We start from the raw sequence: 13,302 nt of genomic DNA on the forward strand, positions 1-13,302 counted from the left end.
TTTAGGTGAGATGACGTCACGCAAGTCACTAGTGATGACGTCACTGGGCCTAGTGACAGAGTTCGTTATTACTTTCTCAAAGACGTTTCGTTTGATATGTATGAAGACAGATTTGGACACTGCGTGTGTGTATGTGATAGGCATGATGACGTCACACCAGTCACTAGTGATCAAGTCACTAGGCCTAGTGCCAGCGCCCAAGTTATTACCCTTTCAAAGACGTTTTGTTTGATATATATGAACTCAGGTTAGACACTTCGTGCGTGGGTGTCAGGCGCGATGACGTCACACGAGTCACTAGTGATCACGTCACTAGGCCGATTGACAGCGTTCAATTTATTAGCCTCTCAAAGACGTTTCGATTGGTATACATGATGGCAGGTTAGACATTGTGTGCGTGGGTGAAATGCGTGATGACGTCACCTAAATCACAAGTGATCAAGTCGGTTGGCTGAGTCATAGGTACCACGTTATTGCTCTCTTAAAGACGTTTCGTTTGGCATGCATTTCGGCAGGCGAGTAAATTACGTGCACGGGTGATATTTGTGATGACGTCCCCTGAGTCACTGGTGATCCGGTGGCTTGGCCGAGTTTTAGATATCAAGGCTCCCGCCCTTTCAAAGACGTTTCACTTGATATGCATGACGGAAGGTTAAGACAGTGCGTGCGTGGGGGATATTTATTTATTTAGGTACCCTAAATACGTGAGGACGTCACCTAAGTCACTCGATGAGATCATTGGCCTGGATAATAAGTATCAAGTTATTACTGTGTGGACGACATTTCCTGTGATATGCACGTCGAAGGTGTGAATAGTGCTTATGCGGGTGATAGACGTGATAAAGTCGCGCGAGTTGCATTGTGTCACCAGTGACTCATTCATTGTTTTTCCCTGTTAAATTCACTCCAAAGCTATTCACTCCACGCATTCCCAAAAATTCTGGGTCGTTTTGAAGTCACAATGTCATCAGGATTAAATTCGCTGGCGTCCGGATTAAATCGGCTGGCGGTTGGATTAATTTCAGTGGCATTTCGATTAAAATGAATGGCACCTGGATTAATTTGAGTGGCGGCTGGATTAAATTGACTGGTGCCTAGATTAATTTGGCTGGCGCTTGGATTAAATTGAGTGGGAAAACCTGTAGGTAACTGTATTTGTCATACGTCAGAAAAAATTTGGGCAAAGTCACATGCAGATCCGAGCATTAAATGTGCCCAGAAAAGGTGGGGCACATTGGAAAAATTGTCAAAAATTGGGTTTTGAGAAAAACGAGTTTTAAAGTTAAAATTGAATTTTATTTATGAAAGATATTATTAAATCAGATGATATTTGCACACCATAAACAACAATCCTTCTTGTAGTGGCCACTGCGACTAAAATACGCCGGCACCATGAGTTTGTCCCTCTCGGCGTTTTCGAGCAGACACCTCACAGACATTTCGCTCACAGACAGGGCCATGAAACGCTTGCCAAACTACCGCTCCATCTGGCAGAGCCTTGTGCCAACTGCAAGCTAGGAAGGAGTTCGACAGGACTGCGAAATCCAACCTAAGTCCAGTGTCATGCCATTTTGTGGCCATGTTTGTGCCACACACCGTTGTACATAATGGCAATGTCGCCCTTTCTAAGTTCTCTCACTGCGAGCTCTTTCGACTTCTCAAGATTTGTGCTGACGTCATCCATTGCCACATCACGAACTTTCCGGCTGACGGGTGTGGATGACTTTGATGCATTGTCTTTTAAAGCCAACAACTGCTGCAAATCGGACCAGCTGCTCGTAGCCTATTCCTACAGAGCGCACCGCACAACGGCTTTCACTTGCGAGAAATGCCTTTTTTCATAACGGACATAATTACACAAGAAAAGCATTGTTCAGCTGCGCTGCTCGACAAAACATGGACCCCGCAAATAGGTTTCAGAGCACATACAGGCGCGCCGCGGCCAATGGCGGTCCCCAATTCGTACCATGTGATAAACCAGTCGCGGCGCTCGAAAAATGCGCAGAAGAGTGATTGTTTTTATTATTTCTTGCGCTGCATCAGCGAGAGAAACTGTTGGTATTTGAATAGTGAGGCTCGACTCTTCGACTCATGCGATTTCCAATGGCTAGCGGCGGCGCACTATCGGCGGTAAGGTGCTCGAAGACTGCACACTTTCGACCTTTTAACAGGCACCTTGTGCTCTTCAGATGCAATTTTAAATCATTTCCTGTTAAGTCTCGACCTGTATCATTTTTTTTCATAACAAGAGAAGCACTTCTTTTATCCAAACAGGCGAAAATAAAAAAAATCGGTAATTTCGAAAAAAAAAAACTCATTTTTCGACCCGCATCTCCCCTTAATTCAAGTCGACTTCCCCATGAGACTATAGGTGCCAAACACTGGAAGATGCTAATTACTCCATACTGACACTGTACCGATCAAGCTAATTTATGTCTAATTAGTGTTATTTAAGGTGCATACGAGTTATGGATGATTAAGTAGTATGATATCCACTTATGCGAAACATACTAGAGTTTCACATGACATAAGTAGGTTAATTATGAATACCTAACTGTATGAGGCAGTGCCAAGGTAAGTATAGAAAAATCTGAGTGTGATTTATCATGCCATCACCGAGCTAGTCTGATTACAAATAAGTGTAATTACTAAGTTCTAATAAAACAATAAAGTAATTGAAGCTCAATTTTTATGAGCTCAGAGAATCCAAGCTGAGGAATACACTAATTACTAATCACCGAGTCTAGTCTCAATAAGCTAAGTTAAATCTAGCTAACGTTGAAACTAATTAAAATTATTTCTTTGTACTTATTGTGCTTGTTTCATAACTAGGCTGATTCAAGTTATATTTGGCCTAAAGTAACAAAAGCAACTGATTTGAGAAAACCTAATTTTGTGTGCTTGGCTTCATCAGGTTTTCGGAGGCTGGCTATGCTTAGATATGAATCAATCGACATAAACTACGTGATTCTAGCACTGTCACAGCCTCCACGTAAAAACAAACAAAAAACAGCACTAATTCGATGGAGTAAAGACAGCAACATCCAGGTGTCGTTTTGGCTACTAGCTCATCGGAAAGAGTGACATGAGAGGCCAACTGATAGGATGGGATGTGCATGCGCACCGCGGCAGGCGTTTCATCGCTAGATAGTACGTCAATGCCTTAGGCAACACGATCTCGGGGTCTGCATACTTATGCTTATGCCTCTATGTACGCATATGCCTTATTGGGCCACTCTAAGACCAGATAAAGCTGACGGCTGTGCCCTGTATGGCATTGCTCATTGCGTGAGCCTTACTTTTTACTAGGCGATCGAGACTGAATATTGTGATTTTTTCGTTGAGCAGTACCTACGATATTGAGCATTAGTCAACGTGCCCGAATCAAGCTCTTGTTACTATCGAGACGATCTTGAGAACCACATACCGCAAGAATTGGTCGAGCGAGTTGACGGCTGTGTCATTTCGCCCCGATGCAGTTCTCGACAATTAATATAGCATGACTATGAACTTAAACGAAACATTTTTGTTATTAAGCAACGGCCATCAACACTTACGTGATCAGCATAAACGTGTATCTTTGTGCAAACATGCAAGCACTCATTTCGCCGACGTGTTCGTCATTATTATTGAACGCTTGCAAAGTGCCTGCCATTAGCAACAGTGTGGCAACTACTTCGTTTGCATAAGTGCATAAAGCATAAAAAGCTGTTTTGTTTTACATTTTTTTGTGTTTCTGTAGGGTCACTGTTTCTGCAAAGCGGCCAACTCCCAGTGATGCAAGCATCTAGTGGTAATGCTGCTGCTCGTAAATAGACAAGCATGCTTTTTTTGTTTTGTACTTATTTGTTTGTAAGCATATGCTTCTATTCACATGACAAGGCAGCCAACAGATCTGAGAACTGTCTAACCTCTCTGTCCTTTGCCGCCTGCTCTCATATTGATAAATCTTCAAGTTATTAAATCATGAGAGCTGAAATCTTCATGGAGCTGGCCTTTTTATTGAAAAGCCAACTTGCATTCTATTTCATCATTTCTTCTATTAATTAGTTACTTAGACTTGTGCAGGTTAGAGAAAAGACTAACAAATTACGATTATTGGTTTTTTGTTGTAACAGATCCTTTAATGCTGTGGAAAAATCTCTTCTGGAGCTTTTATTGGTGCACTGCACTATACCGTCCCAACTAAGAGTCTGTGAAAAGTTCAAACTTCGTCCAGCCTCAAGTTAACTACTCCTCTTCTTCAGCTTTCAGTTCACACAGCACACAATTTTGCAACAAATGCATTGCATTCCCGCTCAATTTTTTCTTGTCCTTTTTCTGTATGCTGTTTAATCTTGGCTTCCTTCATTGTATTTGTGTAACCCCCAAGTTTATTATTTATTTTTAAAGGTATGTTGTATTAAAAGAGTAACCCACTTTCCTTGTAATGCCCTCAGCTCCACAGGGTACTTATATAAATAAAAAAGAATAAGTAAAAAACTTTTTAAAGACACTTCAATTGTTATAGTTACTTAATGCAGTACCACAAGGATAACTGATTACTTAATTAAATATCCACCAATTTCTTATCTGCCAAGTGTTCTTTATAACTTTCACCGTAAAGGTAACTGAAGACATGAACTGCTCACATATTCAAAATATTTTTTGCTTTAGTGTTGCTGCTATGAAAAGCGCACTGCTGAGAGCAGTAAGTGCTGTGTAAAGCTTTTTTGAAGAGTGGCTCTCTCAGACATGGTGCACTCAGACTTCTTTTTGATATTTTGAGTATTTGCATGCCGTTTAGCCATTTGATACTTTGCAAATATGATAATCGCTGAACTATCTGTGTTTTGCACTTTTCTATTTGCAATGCCCCAGCCTCATGAAGGGCCCTTTGAAGAGTCGCCATGCAGTGCATATTCCTATGAGATTACCTGAAGGTCATGAATGAACCAGTAAGTGAGTCTGCAGCACTTCAGAGTCATAAAAATTTCTTGGCACCGCCTTTGAAGCTCTCACTGCAAAAGTGGGCCCTTTATTTTTCAGTTTAATAACCTTTTAATTACATAAGTGCTGAAGTATAAAACAGCGCTTAAAACAGGACAAGGCTAAGATACATACACGTTGCTGACTATACTCCATTTTACACACCAGGAGCAAAACAGTGGAAGCTATGCAAGAAGTTCGGCCAGCATAACTTATAACTCTGTGCATTTCGTGGTCGCTCACGTTAAATCTGATTAGTGCCAGTGTGCTCTCGTGTCTCTTTGTGCTCCGTTTTGGCACGACTGTCGAACAGAAGAAACCGGTATGAGCACAAAAGAATGCGGGTACCGAACGACCCTGTGGTGTCCTGTTCTGCACTGACACTGAAAGTTCAGGTGGCCGCCATTGTGACGTACCCAGAGTAGAGAGCCTGTATGTGACTCCACATTAAAACTAAGCTATAAAGCCACATAATAGCAGATGTTCAACGGCGTTTTTGTTTGTAAGACACATGATATCTTCAATAGACCATTTTCAAGCACACCAGCGCTACCAACGGGCGCGCAAGTGCTCACGGGAAAAGTTGGTACGCCGAAACAGCCACCGCGACAAGTGCGTGGGCCTCACGCTTTACCTGTGCTGTTTCAGGACTTCTTAGACACCGCGAATTTGGCGAGGTGGAACATATTGCTGCGTAATTCAATCCCGTACTTCAGTGTTTAGCTGTGTGGGCCTCTTGACTAGTTCCGTTGGTTGTTCCACTCACTGCACGATCTGTTAAGCAGCTCAGAAACGTCACCCTTTTGTTTTTTTTCTACACCAGTGCTCTATGGCGAAAAAATGAAACAAAAAGAAGAGATCACTCGGTTGCCAATGAAGCACACCAGCGGTCTTAGATTTGCAGATGCATTTGTAACCAATGTCCATTGACATTGTCGGCGAGTAGAATTTGAGGTTCCAATTTTTGAAGAGTACAGTGCAGTCCACTTATAACGATACCACATATAACGATATATCGGTTATAACGATGGGTCGACTTAACAGTCTCATTTTATGCATTGGGGCTATGGGGAAAAAAACCATATATAACGATATGTTATCCACCGCATATCGGATACAACGATGAAAAGTTTGCCGTGGACGGCATGTTTCATTCAGAATAATCGTAACATTTAGATTGATAAGTTCCTCTGAAACGAACTATGCCGAGACAAGACGAAAAGTTAGCGTAGGCGAGTACCTGCCGCCACTGCAGCACAGCACCGGCAGCGCGTCCCGGCCGTTCAAAAAGCCGAGGAGAGCATCGCGAGTTGGCGCGACGCGCTACAGATGGCGCCAGCTGTGTCACGTTTTGCGCCTCGCCGCGCGTCGACCGCGGAGAGGAAAAAAAAAAGCGAAAAGCAAAGCGCCGCGCTCCGGGGCTCCCCGCCTTCTACAACGGCAAGCCGGCAAGCTACTCGTAGCTTGCCGAACGAAAGCGGGAAAGAGAGAGAAAATAAAAAAAGCGAAAAGCAAAGCGGCGGCATCGGGGCGGGGCCTCGTTGACATTCCGGCTGTGTACCTCTGGCTGTGCTTTCTTCCTCCCACTGCTCCCACCCCGCCGTCGGTCAGTCTCTCTTCCTCATCGAACCCGTGATGCGTTCTTCGGAGTAAGAAATAAAGTCTTGTTTTTGACATCCTACTATCTACAATATTTATTAATTGGTGAAAATAGCGAAATGAAGCCTGGAGCTACAAAAGGTACGTCCGGCGACGATTTTTTGGCGGCAGTCCAGATATAACGATCACCGGTTATAACGATCATATTTTTAGGTTTTCTCGATATCGTTATAAGTGGACTGCACTGTACTGTAGAAAGTATAGTCGGAATTTAATACAATAACACCCATTCAAACAGTGTGTGTGTTGCTCACACCACATAAGTAATGACGATAAGTGTCTACTAACCTGCATTGCCACTAGTTTGAATAGTACTTAGGGCGAAAAAACAAAGAAAAGCAGTATGCAAAAGCTTGGGAATACATTCACCATCTACTGCTCCCTTACAACTGAAAGTTACACGCATGAAAAAAAAAATCTACAAAAATGGGGGTGTAGCGTGCGCGTTATAAAAAGACACAAAAAGTCAAACTAAGGCCTCTTTACAGTTAATACAGTCGAATTACATGTCTTGTAATAACCGCGAAGGTCAGCTTGCACAAAGTGTGGCGTTACTTGTGACATGATATGCTTCCGCAATTTCTCAATTTGTCTGATTAGGTTGATGGTACAAAATTGCTGTGGTTTCGAAGGCTGAATCACATTTGCATGACTAACATTCGGGGCGAGATGAAGTGATTCCATTAAATGAATTCTGACGCTCGCTGGCGCACGTGTTAACACATCGACTAGCGTAGCCAATGTGGACGAAAAGAGAGAGATAGAAATTTGTGTTTACCTGCTACACAACAACTGACATGACTCTGATCAAATTTTCATTGGGTTATAGCAGAGTAGCAATACTAATAATATCTGGCATTTCAGTGTCACAAATCATAGTAGAGGGCTCCAGATTATGTGGTGTTCGTTAACGCGCACTGACATCGCACAGTACACGAGCTTCTACCATATCGCCTCCACCGAAATGCGACTGCCATGGCAGAGATCAAATTCGTGACCTTCGGGTCAGCAGCTGAGCACCGTTGTTACTGTTGCACCGCAGTAGACCTCACTGCCGACGCTTGCGATCTCTTGCGCACGAGGGAACAAATGCGAATAATTTTATTTGTGGTGGCAATACCCCCCCCCACTTCATTATTCACGGGTGAAGTACGTTGATATTTATCTTTCTTTGCCATGTGAACCAATGCAGGATCCCGGCCTCTTTGAGGCGATCGATTTGCAGCTGAAAACTACTACTCATCTTACGTGAGCAAGTTTTTTTTTTCACCGATGCCATGCGTAGCACGTCATCACAATTCCTCATTGGACAATATTTGACTAATGTACCGACGCAAGATTAAAACACCACTTTTGGTGAATGCACAATCAAACTTTAAAGCATGTACCAAGAAACTGTAAAGTATCAAAGCAAAGAACCTCACAAATGAGTTCTAGTCCCATTCCTTTTTGTTTAAACGTGTTTAGAATGTGCTCACTTTTTTGTAAAGCACGTGACCTGTGAAATAAAATGATAATCTCTGTACTTGAATACTGTAAAACCTCTCTGCAGTTTGGCTACACCCCATCATAGGCAATTCATTAATTTTTCAACTTAGAAGTAAGTATTCATTGAATAATTATAAATTCAATGTTCCAGCTTCCATTGCTCATGATGGCACGTTTTGACTGCATGTGTCGGCACGTCATCATTTATTTGCATGCCGCTTAACTGCTACATCTAGTATACGTCCGCTTGGTTATAGTGATACTGACTGAATCATTCCTTATGTATTTCATGCGTAGATATACATGCTAGTGGGTTCAGACATGTATAGTATTTTGGATGGAATAACAGTCAACATGTGGGGAGGCCTATCGTTTTTTTTTTGTTTGGTGCTCCCATGGCGCCAACCAGCAGCGGGCGATAGAAAACAGCCAGCGTGCTTGACCGGTTTCGACGTACACACTTCTCCCATAGTGCTTCGGACGCCCTCGCGGGCTCTGGGATTGCTGGAAAAAGGTCTATTACTTCTTGCCCTAACAACGAAAGAAAAATTAAATTTTTGGGGATAAGAACATCAAACTACTTTTTGTTGCAAACGCATCAACTGCAACAAGTCTCGCTAGCTTCCGCAATGTTGCACATGATGTCAGAGTGTAACAACCAACGTTTCATGCAAGACAATTGCAACATATAGGAATTTTGCACATAACAACACATAAGCACATACATGTGATACAGGCCATACAACAATGATAATCAGCTCCCATGTTGTAGTCTTCATATACTGTGCACCAACCAGCCCAATCAAGCACACTGCCTAAGTGCTGTATGCCATTGCCATGTCGTAATATTTTGTCATACATAGGTGAACTTGTGAAGCAATTTTGAAAAATAACACGTGACTTCCTATTCTCTACTAAAAGGACCGGCATAGAGAATCTCGAGCCTTTGACTTCTACCGACATCAAACAAGCCTGGGAAAAACTGCAGCCAGCTCCTCAAGGATCTGTGCCCCCCCCCCCCACCTGCTTGGACCTGTATGAGCAAGCATAACAGAATATAGAGCAACGAATGATTGCTGCACTACCTGGAAGTGCGTTGTCAAAGCATTTTCATGGTAGGCAGCGAAAACTACTTTCAATGGATATAGATGCCAGAGGAGGCCACGCTACTCCACATAGTAGGACAAAACGTGGCGCCTCGTACGGAGATACTCTTCCATGACATAGCATTTAGAAGGGAGTGCAACTGCTTTCAGGATCTATGTTTACTTCACAAACAAGGAGAGAGAGTTTTACAGGGATTATGTTGCTGTGACCTATAATGAAGCATTAAGAATATGTACAGAAATGTCTCAGGATAATAGCAAATGGCAGCGCGAGAGAAAAGCGAGAATTACAGGAAGCACATGCCACTCACTCTACACTTATATACCCAAATAGAGAGCAGCTCGTGGGACACCAAAATACCTAAGATGTGGGCAGACACTTTTCCGCTAGAAGTCTGCCACACGGTATGGGAAGGAATGTGAGTAAAAAGCCCTTAATAAGTATGCTGATGGGGATGCTGTGACTGCCGACAATGACAGTGACCGTTCTTTTTTGGTTGGCTTAACGCGACAAGTAGCTTGAACTATTAATATCATGGTATCTAGGCCATATGAGTAAATAAAAACCATAAAAATGCTTTTAGTACTTTCTCAGAAAGAAAGAAATTTTGTTTCTAAATGATGTGTGTTTCAGAACTACAACACTAACTCTAGGTGTCCTGTGCAATTAGGGAGCTGAAGACTATGCATTCCAGGAATTCGCCCTTTCTGGTGTTGTCTTTATGGTGTGCACTTGCCGATCGTTTCTCGTACCTTAAATCTGGTTCTTGGTATTTTGGCAAAAGTACATTGTTGTGTATTGCCACACCCATGTAATCACCTGTGTGCGTAAGTATGGTGCATATTCGATGCGCATTTTCTAGCTGCATGAGCAATGGCAACAGTCCTGCTGCTGTATTGTTTCATCGGCTGCCAATGAGCAATGAAAGACGGCAGTTGTGGCCATAAGTGCTAGGTCTTGAAAGCGAAAAAAGCACATCAAGTTGAAAAGTGTGCTCCTTGCACTTTGCTACGAGCACCTACAATGGGAGAGACACGCTGAAGAGGACTACGGGCTATAGCCGCTGACGACCTCGCCTGGATGCGGTGCCTAGCTGCGCTCTGCGGGGTGGCCAGCGGCTCGGCAGTGAGGTCAGTACATTCTGGCTCTAGATGTATGCCCGGGCGTATCTTTTTTTTTTTTTAAAATAGGATCTCAGTAATGTCAGGGGTAGGCGCAATAGCGAGCATTGCATGACGGTTCTGGTATTGGCAGAAGCAGTATCGACGAGCAAAACAATCATACCCCAGCGCACTGCCATGCCACTACGTATGTTATTGGGCCCCCAGGGAGAGAGATGAAAGACTGACACCAGCAAGCGAAATATGCGGCGTGCAACACTGTGGGCGTAACTTCAGCAACTTACATCGGTCATAATCGTGAGCTTTTGCAACGGAAGTCACTTTCACTTTGTTATGAAGCAACGTTAGCCACTCTACAAGTAAAGTGACTGTACTACATTAGACCTGTACGCTGTGTGGGTCTCATTGAGTTTGCAGCTGTGAAAGTGTTCGTTCATTTAGCTTTGATAAGGGTGCACATTTCTGACAGCAGAATAGTTTAATAACACCGAAAGTTGGGCGAGTTGGTGATAGTTCATGATTACAAATAAGCAGCGCACGACGTTTTACAAAAGAGAGACGATAGGGACACCGCTGCGGTGTCCCTATCGTCTCTCTTTTGTAAAACGTCGTGCGCTGCTTATTTGTAATCAAGAATAGTTTAATGTGCCAGCAGCATTGCATTCTCGGTGGATTTAGATTTTTATGACTCGATCCCTGAAACTTTGTGCTGTTGTATGCAACCCTTTATATTATATAAACTTGCAGGTAGTCAAGCCAACTGTCGACCTTCTTGCTTCGATGGATGCATTGGAAGATTCTACCTAAGTAAGGATATATACACGAGAGTCATTATCAAGAAAAAACTGTAGCAGAGAGCAAGTTTACTTCTTTGCTACTGAAATCAATATCACTGTGGCACACTTGTAATGTGCAGTGCCATTGTAAACAGGAAAGTGAAGTGAAATCATGATTCTATCTTTATTTTGTTTTATGTGGCTTAGCAGAGTACTGCGTTAGACGCTTTTGTGCACAGCTAGTCTAGGTAATGTGGCACATTCCAAAGTAATATTATATAGAGAAGATAAAGCACAAGAAACATTCTAGTTTACTTTCTGGCAGCAACAATCAATTTGTATTTGCCAAAGATAAAACCAAGGCAAACAGAACACTAATACAGTCATTGCCTTTTTTGAAAATGTGGCCAGCTTCAAGCAGCTTTCGTACTGATACTGTCTGTCTTTCTTTCACATTGCTATTTCCCTAAAGGTACACTGGTATATGCACACAATTACAGAGCACTTGAACAGGTATTTTGTCTGTCACTTCTTTTCCTGTATAAGTTACATAATGAGCTGCTGCCTGTGGCCAGAAGTCTAGGTGGAACGGAGAGTTATTTGGAAATGTATTTTTATAACACCCAGTCAGAGTTACGGTTTCGTAAACACATATGGTATGTAATGAATGTTATCATAGCTTGGCACATAGCAACACAAAATTAACTTGTATGTGGAAACAGTTGTGAGTGAACATCACATTGCTAGTTCGAATGGTTGACCTTGTAGTATTGTGCTTCCAAAAGTGAGTGAGTGAAGGAAGTGAGTTCAGCACACATCAGTGCTTTTCTGTGGAGCCCTCTGTGTACATGTAGCACACAAACTCCATCTACTTCAGCCACTGAAGTCTGTCGAGGGAAAATGCGTGCATGCCTATAATGAAATTTTGCTGTACCTGCATATTGTGCATGGTCAGTGCCACAGAGTGAACACGGATGCTGTGCAGAACCTGTATTTTGGCACAGCGTAAGCTGTGATAGTGACAAAGGTATCATGCAACTGTGAAATGGAACAGATGTAAGGAGCACAACATCCAGCACAAATTTCTTATGTACAGGTGTATTAGTCATTTGCAATCTGTGTTGAAACGTAGTGCGCTATGGCCTCAGTTGAGCCGAGCCCAATAGATGTGCTTGTCCCATTCTATATTTAATGCTTATATTTTATAGATGTGCCTGTAGATATGCTTGTCAATTTCTGTCTGCACAAATTGACGCTTGAGGTCATTTCCCTTCAAATTTTGCCCCATTCTTTTGATAATGATGTAGGTCCATTCTTCAAGTCTAGTTGCACAATGTGTGGCTGTACAGCAGTTTGGTACATATACATGTTAGGAAATCACTAGGGAATCTTTCAAGTTTCACTTACTCTTGTAAAGCTATGAAGAAGAAAAGTCATGACTGCATTAGTGCGTCTTTCATTCGTATGTGCAAACATTAATCTGAATCTTACATGTATCACACCGAGAAAAAAAACAGTGCTCAAAAACACACAGACAAGACAGTGTGCTCCTGTGTCTTCCCTCTATTTCTCGTATATGCTTTCTTTGTGCGCTGTGTCTTTTTCTTCAAATATGAATAGCATGAATTCACCCAACTTGTCATTCTGCTACATGCTACACATCTTAGGGGGATCTGCCTCCCTTATCACTACGAGTGCAAACGCCTGTCACATTTACATTTTTTTTACAGGACTCCTTCCCTGTACATGAGCTGGAGGAGCAATTTTTCTCAATGGACACCAAGGACTTCCTTTCTGTAAGACTTGCTTTTCCCTCCATGAGTTGCTAGAAAAGACTAGTATAGGTAGGAAGTCCAACTTTGCCTGGTACATGTTCACTCATTAAACCAACATACTAAGGTGATGAATTAAATTAGGTGTGCACCATTTTCATCCTTTGAACACCTGTTTGTGAAAAAAATGCAGTGTTGGTTCAAGGCTTCAGTGTGTGTTCCAGCTGACAGTGTCTCTTTATGAATGTGCAAATCCACACTGTAGCTATTTGTGCGTGTCTCTTTGTCATTGCACCTTTTGTCCTACTTTCTTGTGTTCTGTCAATCAGTTCCCATTGGTGCTGGAAAGTCAAGTGAGCTATTTTGCCTTGTTATGCACACTTAACTGTTCCGTCACTTACTATAGTCATA

At 42.5% G+C, this 13,302-nt stretch overlaps 1 protein-coding gene across 4 annotated transcripts in view; it reads left to right on the forward strand.

Annotated features, from left to right (window-relative positions):
- The window catches only part of LOC142786443 (uncharacterized), a 41,514-nt gene that overhangs the window by 10,327 nt on the left and 17,885 nt on the right, over positions 1-13,302 (forward strand). For 2 of the 4 annotated variants that reach the window (XM_075884131.1, XM_075884132.1), the window contains exons 2-6: positions 3,743-3,793; positions 4,861-4,937; positions 9,037-9,230; positions 11,091-11,150; positions 12,850-12,915. In XM_075884131.1, the coding sequence (XP_075740246.1) occupies positions 12,892-12,915 (24 nt within the window). In that variant the 5' untranslated portion in view covers positions 3,743-3,793; positions 4,861-4,937; positions 9,037-9,230; positions 11,091-11,150; positions 12,850-12,891. The other 2 variants (XM_075884133.1, XM_075884135.1) reach the window with 2 other exon arrangements.

This window comes from Rhipicephalus microplus, unplaced genomic scaffold (genome assembly GCF_043290135.1).
Source record: "Rhipicephalus microplus isolate Deutch F79 unplaced genomic scaffold, USDA_Rmic scaffold_24, whole genome shotgun sequence".
In the NCBI taxonomy this organism is placed as follows: Eukaryota; Metazoa; Arthropoda; class Arachnida; order Ixodida; family Ixodidae; genus Rhipicephalus; species Rhipicephalus microplus.